The 15,746-nt window shown below is 36.7% G+C and overlaps 1 protein-coding gene across 1 annotated transcript in view; it reads left to right on the top strand.

Moving 5' to 3' along the window:
* The window catches only part of ANGPT1 (angiopoietin 1), a 160,999-nt gene that overhangs the window by 104,883 nt on the left and 40,370 nt on the right, over positions 1 to 15,746 (top strand). Inside the window, exon 6 of the mRNA XM_074145043.1 lies at positions 2,802 to 2,903. Within this exon, the coding sequence (XP_074001144.1) occupies positions 2,802 to 2,903 (102 nt within the window). The remainder of the gene's footprint in view (positions 1 to 2,801; positions 2,904 to 15,746) is intronic.

Here is a 15,746-nt window from a genome sequence, read left to right as displayed (position 1 = left end):
TGGGTCTTTATGGCTCTGCAAAAGCAATTGCCACCATTGCCATGAATGCAGCCTTGACTCCTTCTACTTTACATTCTGCCTGTGGACTTCCCACCAAATTGGTGTCAATGGTCTCTCTGAGCGTATCTGCCAGAATTTTAACCCATTAAATGTGTGCTAGCTCCGTATACTGTAGAAGCGGTTGTCCCCACATGATTACGTTCAGGCTTGGTTTCTGAATAGCAGATATACATTCCCTGAATCTCAAATGGCATTGCCCCTCATCATATCACTACATGCCCTTGTAAAAAGTCCCTCTCCAGCTTTCTTGTAGGCCCCCTTCAGATACTGGAAGGCCACTGTAAGATCTCCCCGGAGCCTTCTCTTCTACAGGCTGAACAACCCCAACTTTCTCAGCCTTTCCTCGTAGGAGAGGTGCTCCACCCCTCTGATCATCTTCATGGCCCTCTTCTGGACCCATTCCAACAGGTCCATGTCCTTTGTGTGTTGGGGGCTCCAGAGCTGGATACAGTATTCCAGGTAGGGTCTCACCAGAGCAGAGTAGAGGGAGAGAATCACCTCCCTCAACCTGCTGGCCGCACTTCTTTTGATGCAGCCCAGGATACAGTTGACCTTCTGGGCTGCAAGGGTGCATTGCCAGTTCATATTTACTGACAAAAAACTCAGAATCTAAAGATGCATACAAATTCAAAGTCCCTTTTCTTTTCTGGTAGAGGGTTAAACATCAGAACATGTTTAAAGGTGTTTAATGGCTGAGTGCCTTGACCTTGTCTGGGACAGAAGCCAGTCCAGGACATTTGTTGGCTAGAGCTGTGCACAATGAACATCTATAATCAGCTTGGCACTCCTGTTAATACAGCAGGTGTTTGTGTCTACCACTGTGGAACGTGCCAGACCACACAATGATGGCTAGTGAATAATGCGCTGCTGTAAATTTTTCTTTCACTGTGCAGTTTTCTATTTTAATTTAGTATATTATTCAGAAAACATCAAAGTCTTTTTATAGGTATTTTATTATATTTTAGTATGAAAACCCCATCATTTGTTTGTGCGTGTCTTTAAAATGCGTGATCTTAATACAGTTGAGGATTTAATGCTTTAAAAATTGGCAGTGGATTCATGGGAGCACGAAATGACTTATAAGGAAAGTAAATCCATCATTTAGAAATTCTCACTGTAAATGGAACTACAGAAATTAAATCCTGTAGATAAGTGTTTAGACTCACAGTGTCTTCCCTGAAGGAAGGAATAGGGCCAAAATGTTTGTCTAGCAAATTGTGGGTTTTCTTGTGGTTACCCTAAATCAAGTTTACACGTTTGCGCTGTTCGGTACTCTGTTTCCTTCCCATACCTACACAGGGACTTCACTCAGCATGCCTGGAGCAAATTAAAACAAAAGCACTTGCACAGGATTACTATGACAATGCTTATGAGTAGGAAAGGTTTGGAATCCACCTGAGGGTGGAATATGGTTCTCTAGTCAACTGAGGGACGAATTTTTATTTAACTTACTTGGATAGTAACATTCAATTTGGCAAAGCAACTTTAAGCCTTAAATTACCGATCAGTGCCAAATGGATTGACTCTTGTTGATGTGAATGCCAAAAGCTAAGCTGATGGGTGACACCTCTTCAACCCTCTTACATATTGACATCTTACTTAAAAAGAGGGATATAACTATTCAAGAGCACAGACAAATGAAATTTAGTATAGTTGCAGTGCCAGTATGCCACAGATGAGTACACAGGAATGAAAATCAGGAAAATTTGCTTGAGTGAGTAGCACTGAGAAAATTAGTCAGATCTTAAAATCAACTGCCATACAAAAATAGTAACAAAAGTGAATACTATCCCTTGCTACATACCAAGAAAAGTGAATGGATAAGCAGTATTTGCATTTTTTCATAAATTATCTTCTATATTTTTGAAAGAATAATGTAAGAAGAGTGAAAAATGAATGAAAATTAAATATCCATTTTGATTATTGTATGGATTATTTAAGATTGTTAACAGATTTCAGTTGGCGCAATATTCTATCAAGCTTCAGCAAAACTGTCAAGTTGTTGAATTATCCTTAATGTACAGAATCTCAGCATCTAGGTTAGAATTTTATTAGTGTAATGATGGCAGGGTATGATCTTGCATGTTCAGTATAGGTCTTAACTTCTGAGCTTGTCCCGCAGACCTCTGTTCTCGAGCCTGTTCCCATCTATGTCCTCTGTCAGCTGTAAGGCAGCTTAGACTGAGATCAGCTGTTTCTGTTTCGGGTCATTGCCTGGCACACTATAGGTAACATTACGATACGTAGCAAAACAGAATAATCTCATGTGTGCTACATTTTGGACTACTTTAATTGATATTTTATGTAAGAATTCCTGAACATTCTTTCTTAGACAGAATGACTTTCTGCTAAAAGGTATAGAAACTTTATTGTCACTGAAAAAAAATACTCATTTACTAAGAGGAAGGGAGTAATTTTAGGGGAACTGCAGGAAAAATAGAAAAGGAGCATGGAGGGAATGTGAAGAGAAAAGCTGAGGATGCAGAGGGGGATCACGGGCAGATGTTCTTGGGTAATGTGCTGAAAGAACAGGAGACATTACTGGGAGAATTATACTGAACATAAGGAGAGTCTGGTTGTAATCAAGCAATTGAGGATACCATTGAGGGCATAGAGCATGAATCCATAGGAAAACAGGCTTCCTTAGTTCCTTTATTCACAAATGTTTTTCCCCCCCTAAGATGACAGGATTCCAATGCAAGTTTGGTTTATTGTTTTTGGGGTTTTTTATTACTGCATAGGTCTTTTGCAATATGGAAATTGCTGGAGGAGGATGGACGGTTATACAGCATCGAGAAGATGGGAGTCTGGATTTTCAAAAAAGCTGGAAAGAATACAAAATGGTAAGGTGAAAAGTGTGGAATAGCTGTACAGTTCATAGAAGTGTTTAAATAGTATTTCCTATTATCTTAAGCAGATAGATCTGCCTGTGTGGTGTAGTCCTGCAGTCTTCTATGAACTACTTTTTATCATGCCTGTTACTTTCAAAAATCATAATATTCTTTTTACTCAATTAGTTGAGTATTATTTCCCATGACATAGTTTCTTTCAGATCAGTTACTGAGATTAAAATGAGGTCAGGCCCAGGTATATGCACTAAAGAATGTTGATGTCTGCCCCTCTGAAGTTTTGACTTGCTGTGACGTTAGGGGGTGGTAGGTGTGTGATAATGTTCCTAATGCATGGATGTTTTCAGCTGGGGGTAACTCCTTTAGAACTTGGAGCACCTCAGATAGGAATGAAAAGTTTTACTGGGGTTTATCCCAAGCCATACAACACCTCTGGCAATCAAGCCAATGTACTGGAAATCTTTGTACTTCGTAGAATCAAAGGAAAATAAATAACTTGCTAAATTACAGATGACATGATTTCAACAGGCTATTTTCCCTTTGCCAACTCAAGAAAATTTTACTCCAATCTAAATAACTTCTGAGTTTTTTCATTCACTGCCTGATCAAACTTTCTGATGAAGCTCCTTTCTCTGAGTCCCTGAGGACTGGCTTGGATTTCAGTGACGTTCCCAGTAAAGTTTTCAGAACTGTGTTGTTAGCCTGGAAGAGGAAAACTTTTTATCCAACAGTTTTCAAAAAGCACTAAATTAAGAGAGCACTGAAAATGTTTAAAAATAAAAGCAAGTGCAGTTCAGTAAAAATTGCTATGGGAAAAAGTTCTGATACAGAATTTACCATTTCAGAAATAAGTGTAATATCAGATTGTTGAACCAAAATGTCATTTTGGATTTTATGGATGCTTTCTTTTCAATATTTTATATTACTTGAAAATATATATTAAAGGCGTAAAAAATGACCATTTGGGTCAGACCTCTGCTGCTATGGATAACCAGAGCATGTAATCTGTTTCATAATATATGTGAAATAAATATAATATTAAAATGACAAATAGATAATTTGGAATGGATTTTCAAAATTTGAAACAGTTTTAGAATTCATAAAGTTTTAATTTAGCGGGAAACTCGAAAAGTCTGTTGCTCTGTTTTGGTTCATATATATACAATAAAATGTAAACCATCAATTTATTTTGGGGAAATTAAAAGTTGAAGATTCTACCAGTTCTACTTAAAAGGAAATTACAATTTGTATATGCAAACTTACTCGTTCTTTACATACAGGCTGTTTTAATTTATACATATCATATGAATTATTGAGATTTACTGGTTTTCTTTCCTGTGCTTTTTCTTAGACCATTTAATAAGAATAACTCTTCTTTTTAAAGTTTTCCCGTGTGGCCTTTTTTCATATATATCCCTTCACTTAGTCAAACATTTTCCTCAAATTTTCCTTTATAATTACGTGAGCCTGTTAAGGATTAGATTATGTTGGTTTTGTCTAATTCAAATAGTCTGAATTATTTTTGTTTCTCTTTAGGAATGCCATAGTTTCTAAGAGAGAGTTTACTTCTGCCAAATAAAAAGTTTTGGACTTTTACTGATAGTTATCCTGTAAGTCATGAGACAAAATGGGATTTAGGCTTGTCTCTGCTTCTTTGAACCATTTTACCAAAGTATCTAGCTTAGTCCCCCTTTTGTGATTATCTTATATCACCAAATGTTGGATGATAGAGGCTGATGGATGCTCTGTGGATTACTGGAATACGTGACAGTGTCTGAGCTTCAAGACAAGGACACCACTAACTTAATTCCCTCATTGTTCAGTGTGGGTGCGCAGTGTCTATTGGATCGCATTCACTCTCCTTCCTGACACATCTAGTTGGTGTTTTTTCCAATGGAAACCAGGTAGTGTGGTGGGGGACACACTGATACTTGGTCTTACTTGGAGTGGTTGAGCTTAATATGTTTTCTTCCAGCCCATAGTTCAGATACATCTTTCCAGATTTTCTAAGACATTCTTGTGTTTATATCTCAAAGGCCCCAAATCTAACAGAAACAAACAATATCATAATAATACAATAGCAGGAATAATAAGTCTCTGGGGCTTATTTTAGTTTCAGTTCATTTAGTTCTTATTGGAAAAGAATTTGGAAAACTGTTCAAGTTATTCTGTTTCAAGCAAGTCGTGACTGCCAGCTTCTGAGCTGGACAGGGACTCAGGCCACCAACCTGCGATACTGCTAGTGCCCTCACAAGTTATTGGCTGTTCCAGTTTTATAAGGCCATTGCACATTTTCTCTGACTCTAAGCTGAGATCCTTACAGCAGGTAGCTTGAAAAGGGTGCACGTGGAGTATTCTCTGCAAAGGAGTGTGACAACAGTGCTGGCTTACAGCAGTCTCCTGGCACCAACTCACTCTGTAGACAAAATTTGAAGCAATCATTGTCTTTGATTCAGTTTCATGTTGATGTCTTCAGCTTACATGGAAGTAATTCAATGCCTGTTCTATATATTTTCCAGACACCAACACAGGAAACAGGTTGAGAGAGAGATAAAGTAGCCATAAATCTTTTGAAAGTAGGAAATATAGAACTCCATCCACATACAAATTGCCACCAAGTCAGTCATACTACAATAATAGTAGTCCTAACTTTTTCTGCTTGTTCTTTTGGCTCCATTTCCATGAGCGTCCAGTCTTCACTCTGGAAAATAAAGTTTGAATACAAGCCCTTTAACACAGATTTATTGTTATGGAAGATTGGTTATGCCCTCTTCTTCCTTAGTGGCATATGTGCTTGCCAGTATCGTTCAGTTTTGTTATCAGCCTTATGCCGTGCAGTGTAATTTGTGCCTTTGCTTCTAAGAACTCATTTCTCACTATGAAATCTCTTGGGTCATGTCAATTTTGTACATTCAGTGCTAATTTGAAGAAATCCAAAGGAAACCATGTGAGTCCATCCTCCCATCCTTTTCTTATCAGTATCTACTACATCTGTTCTTTCACATTTTGTGATGGATTTTCCATTATAGTATTTGTTGCTTATCAGAAAAATTTGAAGTGAACAAATAATTTCTTTAACAACAACAGCTAAGATCACCCTGAAGCAGGTTTCAACCATTTTTCACATTTCCTTGCCTGAGGAGGGAATATAAAACACTGTTAGATTTTTGGCCTCTAGAAGGAGAATATAATTTAAAAAACTATTGCTTACCATCTGCAAACCTTAGCTGCTTATAGAAGGGGGTTTCCACAACCTTACTTTCTAAGACACGGTTTCTGGCATTTATTAGACAGTCATTAGCAATAATGAAATCCAAGGAAATGATTAGCTTATGTGCTAACTTGGCTATCAAGATTTCTTCCTCAAATTCTAGCTTTTCAGTTCTTGGATGAATTCACCTTTCCCAGTCACTGTCTCCATTTTTGCCAAATGAGGTGATGGAGTATTGGATTCCCTATTCTCTAGCCTTTTAGCATATCTAGTTTAATAATTCCCTTGAATTTCACAGAAGTTATTGCACACTCAATAGCCCAAGATTCGCTATCAGTTTCCTAGGGGGACTTCATGGGGGTCAAGTCTTTTGGGGGCTTCCTCAGACCTTTAAAATTTTTTCTTGCTTTCTGTCATTGGAGAAAGACTCTCAATAGGTATTGAAAGTTACGTGCCTTGGCCAGCCCACAACGTTCCTTTTCCTAGCCAGTTTTTTTTTTTTCTCTCTGCATGTCAGTATTTAATTGTATTGCATGCCTTTATTGCTACAGTATAATTATTTTCCTTTCTCTGATGAAAGATATCTGTCACTGTTTTAATCATTCATAATGTCATGAGCTAGATTAGGATCACTTGTACATGTAAGACTCAGAGCTGAATTTCTAAGCATTATGGCAACCACCTCCTATCTTTCTGACCAGCAGCTGGATTTTCTTTTGGTTCTTTCAGGCAAGAATGAAGTTGTAAATTCCACACCTCCTTAATCTCATGTTCCTGATTAACATCTAAGAGTCCAACACCAGTTCAGTGCTTAAAAAAAGTTTGCTGCCAATTTATCTCAGAAGTCATCACTAGCATTTGTGTGTGCCTGAAAATCACATCTACAAAACCACTTCCATTTCTGCTGGGGTTTCTTCTTTTTCTTCTCTCCTTGAAGCTGTCAGGTCGAATTGATGGCTAGCTCCATGGTGCCATTATGATACGATGCCAAAGCAGCATAATTTATGTTCTTCCATGGCTTAAATCCTGCTGCACACCAAGAGCTGGACCATAGAGTTGGTTACTAGAACTTTGTCAGGAAGTATTTCTGGATGCAGTTCTAGTGGACATTTACATTACATTATCTGGAACAATCTGACTTTCCCCTGAGCCTCAGTTAATTATAAGTAGTGTAACAAGTCTGGTCATCCGTGTCTTCTGCTTACCTAAAAGACAGTTGAACACCTCTTCAGACTGTCTCTGATTTCCTTCTAGGCAGGATTTTTTTACCCTTTGATATACTTTCTACAGCTCACCCCTGTGAACACTAGTAGCTCTAGTTCAGATGTAGGTCCCACCTATTTCCTGGAAGGCCTTCTAGTTTGTGACAATCAGGTTGCTGGTCACCTCATGTTTTCACCTAACCAGTCCTTGCAAGTCCTACATACTGCAAGTTGTGTATTTGAGTGTCTAGATCTACCTGAATTATTTATAAAAAGAGCTACCAATCCAACAAAGATTTTATTCTTAGTACCATCTTTCAATTCATTCTGAAAACTTCCAGATGTAACTTACATTTAACTGTTATTTGCAAAGTGTCCAGCTCCTGTTTTAGATTGTGGTCTCCTAATACCTTTTATGGTCTCCATCTGTTTTAAGTCATATTTTAATTTCTTTTGTGAAAGGTTCAGTTCCAGTTTTCAGTTTTGTTGTCATTCTTGCTGCCCACCTTTCCTGTCTCTAAATACTGACGCTTTTTTGTTCCATATTGCTTCAGTAGCAATACTAACTTGCACTTTTTTTCAAAGTGGATCCTCACCACAATTAACATTGTGTTTGACCTGAGCAGAGAGGCAAAACCTCAAGCTGTTGTACTGTTCCCTTTTGGAACATTAATTGATGATGGATATTTCCCTGATGCAGTTTTGTTCATTTATAAAGATTGTACAGATTCTTTTTTCTCCCCATATACTTGAAGAATCAAACAACTACAGACAGAGCTCCAACCCCTTTTGATCACATTAGATTATTATGTTCATCACTTTCTTTTTCAAGTGACAGCTGACTGCATAAAAAGCAATGCACAAGGCGCATTTTTAAATTGTTTGTGTAAGCTTCATGATTCGTGTTCCACTATTTTAGTAGAAAACAACTTCAGATGTGTTTTTTTTTAAACAAAACTTACATAAACCATATGGCTTGGCTAAGGAGATTGTTCTTGACAGAAAAAAAAATTTGCTTATAATTTGAATGCTCATATTGTAGGAACAATATCTTTCAAAATTCTCGGTTTTGTTAAAGCAAGATATTCTGCATTAATTTTAAATCCTTCTCCAGATTATAAGTATTTAAGCTATGTTATGCGTTGATATGGCCACAAAGTCTTCACACTTGTTGCAATCACAGTAGTCTGATATTATTGATGCATTTGCTGTATTCCTGTGTTCTTTAAAAGAGAACTCAAATACTATCAAACAGCTGTAAAGATGGCAACTGCTCTTTCTGTGACTATTCCACATTAAATGAGTTTGTCAAAAGCTCATTTTTTGGATCTTCATTTGTGCTAAATTCTTCCCTTCAGACTAAAGAAAAGAGAGTTGTTGGGAGCTGAAAAGTCTATTCCACTGCAAGCATATGATGCAGCCCCCTGAGTTCACAGGTTGTCAAGTACTGAAATGCCTGTTGAAACAAACTTCACCTAACTTCTGTTAGGGAAATTTAGAAAGATGCTGCTGTTGTTCACAGGAATCAAAACACTTATCGGCTTTTGAGATAATTATTTGTAATTTTCACGGGAATTTAAACTAAGTAAACATTTATCATCATGTGGAAAATGTACATACACATACTAGCCAGAGATTTCTAGCTACCAACAGGCCTGTGGTTTTATGACAGTAAGAGGTTTCCTCCACTGATTTTGGCTTGAGCTATATTCAAGTAATCTATTTTTTGATCACAAAGAGTAACTCAAAGAACTATAAGCAAAGCAAAAAATTATTACACTTAATGTACGTAAACCTTAAAAGTATGATTGTTGGTTGATCTCATATGGACATAAATTTTCATCTTCACTGTTATTATCCAAAAATTGTTGGCTATGAAGGATCCCCCCTCCAAGGGCAAAGATGTACAGCTGCTCCTGGTAATTAGCTAATTGGATTTTCTAATAAGAACCTATAGCTTCCATCTGACGAGAGTTTTTGTGTTTCCCTGTTTTGCACAGGAGTGATCCAGTGGATGGGGTTCCTACTCCTTTTTGACTCAATTCCTTCTTTCTCAATTCCTGGGCCATACCTGTACTAGCACATTGAACAGGGCCATGGCTTGTGTGTGAACACAGCATTGTGACACAAGATCCTCAACACTAAATTTTAGTAGAGTTTTGGTTCTGACTCAAATAAGATGCCACAAATAATGCCCAAGCAGTTAGGGGCAATAGGCTGTTCTCAAATGGCAGTTTGCACAGGGCTGCCTGGTTTTCAGAGTTGAGAAGGTTTTACTATTATCATATAGGTTATTCTGGTTTGCTTTCCTCTGCTTAGCAGAGCAGTGGGGGCTGTTCAGAGCACTCTTCACAGCTTCTCCTTCGCCTTGTGGCTTAGTGAAACGGTTCTGAGGGAAAGAATTGTTGGTGCAAAGAGCATGGGGAGGCATTTTGAAGATAACCTGGGATAGGAAAGTAATACAGAAAATTTTGTGGCAGGAGAAGAGCCTTCGTAACACTATCTCTACTACATCCATCCATCCATCCATCTAGCTAGCTAACTACCTGGAGATGTATCCCATAATTCCTTCTGCAGAAACAGCTTCATGTTCTTTCTTTCCCAGTAGTGTGAAGAATTTTATAAAGTGCCTTGCAATATCAGCAATATCAACATTTCCATCCTGCAAAGATGAAGTATTTGAGGACAGGATGGACCCATGAGAAAGGGAAGAACTAGGAAATGCATGTCCTTGGAAAAGGCAGAAGGCATGTTGCTTCTATACTGCTAACAAACAAGACAGTATGGGAGTGGTGATGGCGGCGTTGAATTATGTTGCATGAATAAGTTTGAGAGTGAGTTACGACTAAAACGGGATAAAAAAGGCACACTTCAGACATGCATAATTTTGTAATGTGGTCACAAATGCATTTCTTATGATAGTACAGTTCAAAATCATGAGTTATAAGTTGCTTACATCTGAAAAAAATCATTTACTTTAAGGGACTGGGATAGAAGACATGGAAGTAATTTGTTTCTTTCAAACATTTACCAAGTAATTTGGATATAAGGAAGTGATTTTTGGTGACTGGAATGTGTATTAAGATACTGTGTGAGTAACGCCTTTCATGGAGACCCACTCTTCTGTGATAAAGAATGACAGGTCACACTAGTTTAATAAAAAGTCACTTCTGACTGCAACTGTTACTCAGATAATTGCTACTTTCATCAGTGTTATAAAAAGAGCCAACATGTTCTCTGCTTCTCCTGAGGTCTAAATCCAGCATGTCCAGTGGAGATAGACATGATATCAAAGTGCTGAGAGACCATATTCACTTTTATGAAAACACACTCATGAAGCTATTCTGGCCCTGACCAAGGCTTAATCTACAGTGTGCATTTCAACAGTGTGATCTAAGGGAGCAAGAATGAATTTGTTTCAGAGGGCTTTGGATCACTAGATTGGGCACCAAAGAGGATGTTACCAGACAAGGAAGCATCTTCTTATTTTGGGGAATATTTTTGGATGTAAAATTATACACAGTTTTGTGTTGGACTGCAGTTGTGTTTTAAATGTATTATAGTCAGCGCAGTCTTCCCTATGCAAACATTACTGGATAACATCAGTTTTAACTGTTGTGTTGCCACATGGCTATATACTTGTGCCTACTCTGCCACCAGTGCCTAAATTTAACATCATTAATATATAATGATAAGACTCATGGTCTTCCAAAGGCTGTTAATATAAACATCTAAGGTATTCTTACATATAAAACTTAATAAATTTTATATAATGATATCATAATTCAGCTTAATTGTGCTAACAATCTGTAGGAAAGCACCATGAGAAAGATTAATGTTATTAAAGAAACTTTCTAACCCCAAATGGAAATGCTATTTTACAAGAGTCAGGTGAGATTTTGAGAGGTTGTTTTTTAAAGTAGTAATTTGAACATTCAAGTAGAATTGGAGCAGAGGTCCTCTCAAATGATAGTTGTGTGCTTTCACCACGGAACAGCTTTCTCATCAGGGAGGAGCATCTCCTGCCTAATCTGTTCCATTTGGGACTCACTGGAGCAGCCCTTCAGTTTGGGGCTCATGTCAAATTAGCCCTCTAACTTTTTGACTTTGATGTTACTTATCTTCTATTCTAGTTCAGAAGTTTAGTGTAGCAGCTGAGTCCAAGCAAGAGAGAATTAAGTCCTACCTCCAAAAGTTCTTTCTTTTTGCCTGAAGTGAAACAAAAGTACTTTTATTTTTTTTTTTAGATTTTTAATTTTTGGCCATAAATCATACAATTTATTTTTTTGCAAAGAACAAAACAGGAAGTTCTCTTAAGCTCCTAATTCATCTTTCTTAGAATACAAAAGTTTTCTTTTCTTTAAAACATGCCCACCTCCCTGGGATGCACTTCCTAGGAGTGGCACTTAGTGTCTGTATATTCCCAGGGTCCACTTGTCCCCAGGTGAAGGTGGTTTGGGAGAGAGGCTCTCAACATAATTTGTCTCAGTAGGAAATACTTTCCTGGTTTTAGTGAAACATTAAGGAAGTTACATTGAAATCCAGGCCTGAGGAAGATATACAACTGGCTGTTGTATATGGGTCACTGTAGAAAATGGAGCTGTTTGGTGCCATTGCCCAGAGATGACATTTGTGTAAGGTTTAAACCTCAAACCCGAATTCTGGCACTGTGACTGTTCCTCATCAGGAAGACTGCTACTGCTGTAGCACACTACTGTGTGTGTTTGAAAGGGAAAAAGTGAACATAACTTCTGTATTTCTACTGATATATTTGGTCCGGAATGAAGTGCAACAGCCTTAATTGCTGCAGGATATGAACAAGATTTTGAGACACACTTTTCAAACTTCGAATGATTATACAGACATTTAGTTCTTTATTTAAACTGACAATAACTTAGTTTTTGTTTTGAGAACGTACCTCTGGCTTCAATCTAAACATATTTTTAAAACTTGCCACCAAATATTTTTTAGTATTTCATAGAAATAATTCTGAATATTTAGCATTATTTTCCCATATACTTTTAAGTTAACATTATTTAACACATTATTTAACACATTTGTTAAGTGTTAAATTGAAGTCATTGCTATAGACCACATCTTTATTTCAAATAATGCGATGAATAATTCAACGTGATGGAAATGAAGAAGTATACTGACCTTTTTTGAAATTATCTTCTGAAACAAAATCCATTCCATATTCTCAGCTAAGGCGAAAGGAGCTGAGTATTCTTTATGGCTTCTGGGAAGACACTGCTGCTGTAAAACACTGAATTATTATCTGCTTTATTCAGTGAATTGTCTGTCAGGAGATGAACACATAGTATATATTGGCTGTGTCTGGTTTCAATTTTGTTTTGTCTATAAAAAGTCAAAGCTTCCTATGAGCATTATCAGACAAAATAAATAAAGTAAGAGAGATAATTGTTTAATGAACTTGGAGTAATATGATTCAAGCAGAATACCCCCACAGATTTTGCCAAAGCTAATAAAACTCTTTTGCACCCTACTTATTATTTTTGAATAAGTATCAACTTTGTAAATTCTTAAGGTCATTTTTAAAAGCAGTATTGAATTCCATGGCTTTGTACTCATGACTGCTTTAGTACTTTTGACTCTGCTAATCACCATGCAATTGGAAATGAGGTGATGTAGAACCTGGATGTCATCTAGAGTAAATATTATAAAATCATGTACTTTTGTCTATGATTCCTGGTTCTAAGTACTTCAATGCATACAAAAGAGCAACAAATTACTATTTGTTTATTTTTTAACATAGCAGTTGGGCACTATGTCAGAATTTACACAAATTACTATATAATTATAGGCATAAAGAACGAGAAAACTCCTGTGCTTCATCCTAGTACATAAATGGGATTAAAACTGTCAGTAAGGTTCTATATTGTGTCATTTCTTTGCTCTGGAAATGAGTTATCGTGTCTACAAGAACAGTGTATTCTAAATGTAATACGAAACGTCACCTGATTATTCCTTGATAAAAACATATTTTACTAATTGGTTGTGAGTTTTATGTCTTTTTAACTACTTATTTCAGATTAAAATTTGTCAAAATATGATCTTAATGCAATTTTCAGGAGCAAAAATATAAATGTTTTCCATTTGTTAACAATAAAATGAAACACTAAAATAATCTATGCTAGGTCAGTGCAAAGATTTCTGTGTCTTGTCTGTGGCTAGTAGTGGACAGTTAAGAAAAGCATATTTCCCTGCTACATTCTCCCAGCTTCCAGAAAGTGCTAATGAGGAAAATGTAGGAGAGCTCTGAAAACTTTTGGAATTTCTTACCTTTCCCTATTACATTAAGTACTCTTTTGGGAAATTTAAGTCTCTGATTTGCCAGTCATCCCAAAATGTTATGCAAGTTTCAAGGGAAAAGCAAAATGAGTATTTTTGGAATAAAATGTAAAATTTAAAGAATTAATCCCTCTACTTGGAAACATATAATGAACAAAATATAGAAAGCTAATGACAAAATTGTTTCTCTTAGATATTTAGAATGCAATTTTGGAACAGTGCTTACAACCCACTGGGTTTCAGAGGGACTTAAAATGTAGTTATCTACAAACACATTCATGAAACACAGATGTTCCTTTTCCTAGTAGATTGATAGCTGCGGATGACTTGGATCACCTCATGTACTTCCTTGAGTTTTAAGTACAGAACTTTAACACAAATAATTCTGGAAACATTTGCTGTAGCAATATGAATGCAAAAAACCATGGGTATGTTGACAGAGTATATATTTACTAGGAAACAAACACATTTAATGACAGCTATGGGTCTGGAATAGGTGAGTCCTAATGTTATCTTCTAAGATTTAACACTGTGCCCTAAAGCATTCTCAAAACCAAACTCCGTGATACAGAAGATGACAAGCACGATCTAACACAAGGTTGAAGGCATCTTATCACTTGGGACCCCACAGATTTGAGCAACATTGTAAACATAAGTGTTCTGTTAACTAAAATGCTTGGATGTCATTACTGAATTTTCATTGCTGAACAATTACTGAATTGAAAAATTAATGAGGTCTGCTTTTCTGTGATTTTTTTTTTCCTGTGTCCCACATAGAAGTCCCATTCTCATTACTAATAATCTCCTGAATCCCTATTATTTTCTAAAATTCACTGGGCAATAGCTTGAGTTCCCCTCTTATGTCGCTCAAATGTCTGCCAGATGTCTAAGGGTCCTCCAAAGCAGCACATGCTCAGCATCTGAGCTTGGCTGGTTGCTCTGCGTCTGCTGATAGGCAATCGGAATAGGCAACTGCTGAGCTTCTGCTTCAGCACTTCTCCCAGCAGGAACTCAGCCCAGGCACCGGTTCTCCTGAAACCTTGTTTTACTTCAAGTTTGTGTGATTTCTATCCCAACCTCAAAAGCGTTCAAAAGGTATTGCACAAAAATAAAGGACAGGTGGGCATAACAATTGCACAAGCTTGTTTCCTGAAGTTTTCTGACTGAATAAAAAAAAAATAAAAAAATTTTATTATAAGAGAAAATTCAGAAATGTACTTTGAAGACTAGAGATGTTGAAGGCAACCTGGCACAATCATCATCTTTGCCAGCCTCACCATTGAGAATGGAAACAAAAACTTAAATCAAGTTTTTCAGGGTTTTTTTTCATTTAATAATGTGTCATTCTCTTCTGCCCACAAAAGGTTACATATCTTGTCAAAGTAGAAGTGTTCTTGTAGCAGCGACAGTCTGAGCAAGATATAAACAAGGAAAGCTGTGTAGTTATTAAGTCAGCCAAAGTATCTGGAAAAACCAGCAAGCATGCAAGTCTTTCTTCAGGTCTGAAATAGAGGCAGTAAACTGCAGACTAAATACAGGTTGGAAACGGTTGAGTTTGGCATAATAAAATTATACTTGAAGAAATTGTTCCCAACTCTGTGCTTAACAGAAATGTACTGCTTCTCTCTGTTTTAGATCTGTGAAAGGTTTGAGTGCCTGTTTGTTTGTTTATTTCTTTTTCAAGCCATATTAGGTGTTTAATAAAATACACTATTTCTCCTTAGGAACATTTCTTGCTTCAGAGTTATGTTTTATATTCCACTTACTTCCTTGGTTTCCTTTTCATAAGAGTAAGGAGTTTGTTTAAAGAGAAGTTGCTCCTGACAAGAAAAAAAAAATAAAATCATTCTTAGTCTAGGCATTTCTGATCTGAGTTTCACTATTGTAGCTCCTTATAATAGAATTCAGTTTTTCAAAGCTAATGTGGTGGCTTTCCTCGTAATTTTTTATATTCCTTTTGTTCCCTTTTGCTGCAACTTCATTTCCTCTGGTCAGAAGAGCAAACCACTTAGTGATAGATTTTCATCTTAGTGTAATAACACATGTGAAAAGGGAGAAGAAAGTGTAAATGTGAAGAAGAAAAATTATTATTTCAGAATAGTTATATATGGT

Source organism: Numenius arquata, chromosome 3 (genome assembly GCF_964106895.1).
Source record: "Numenius arquata chromosome 3, bNumArq3.hap1.1, whole genome shotgun sequence".
In the NCBI taxonomy this organism is placed as follows: Eukaryota; Metazoa; Chordata; class Aves; order Charadriiformes; family Scolopacidae; genus Numenius; species Numenius arquata.
The sequence above is the reverse complement of the archived record's forward strand: the minus strand, read 5'-3'. Positions and strand labels throughout refer to the sequence as shown.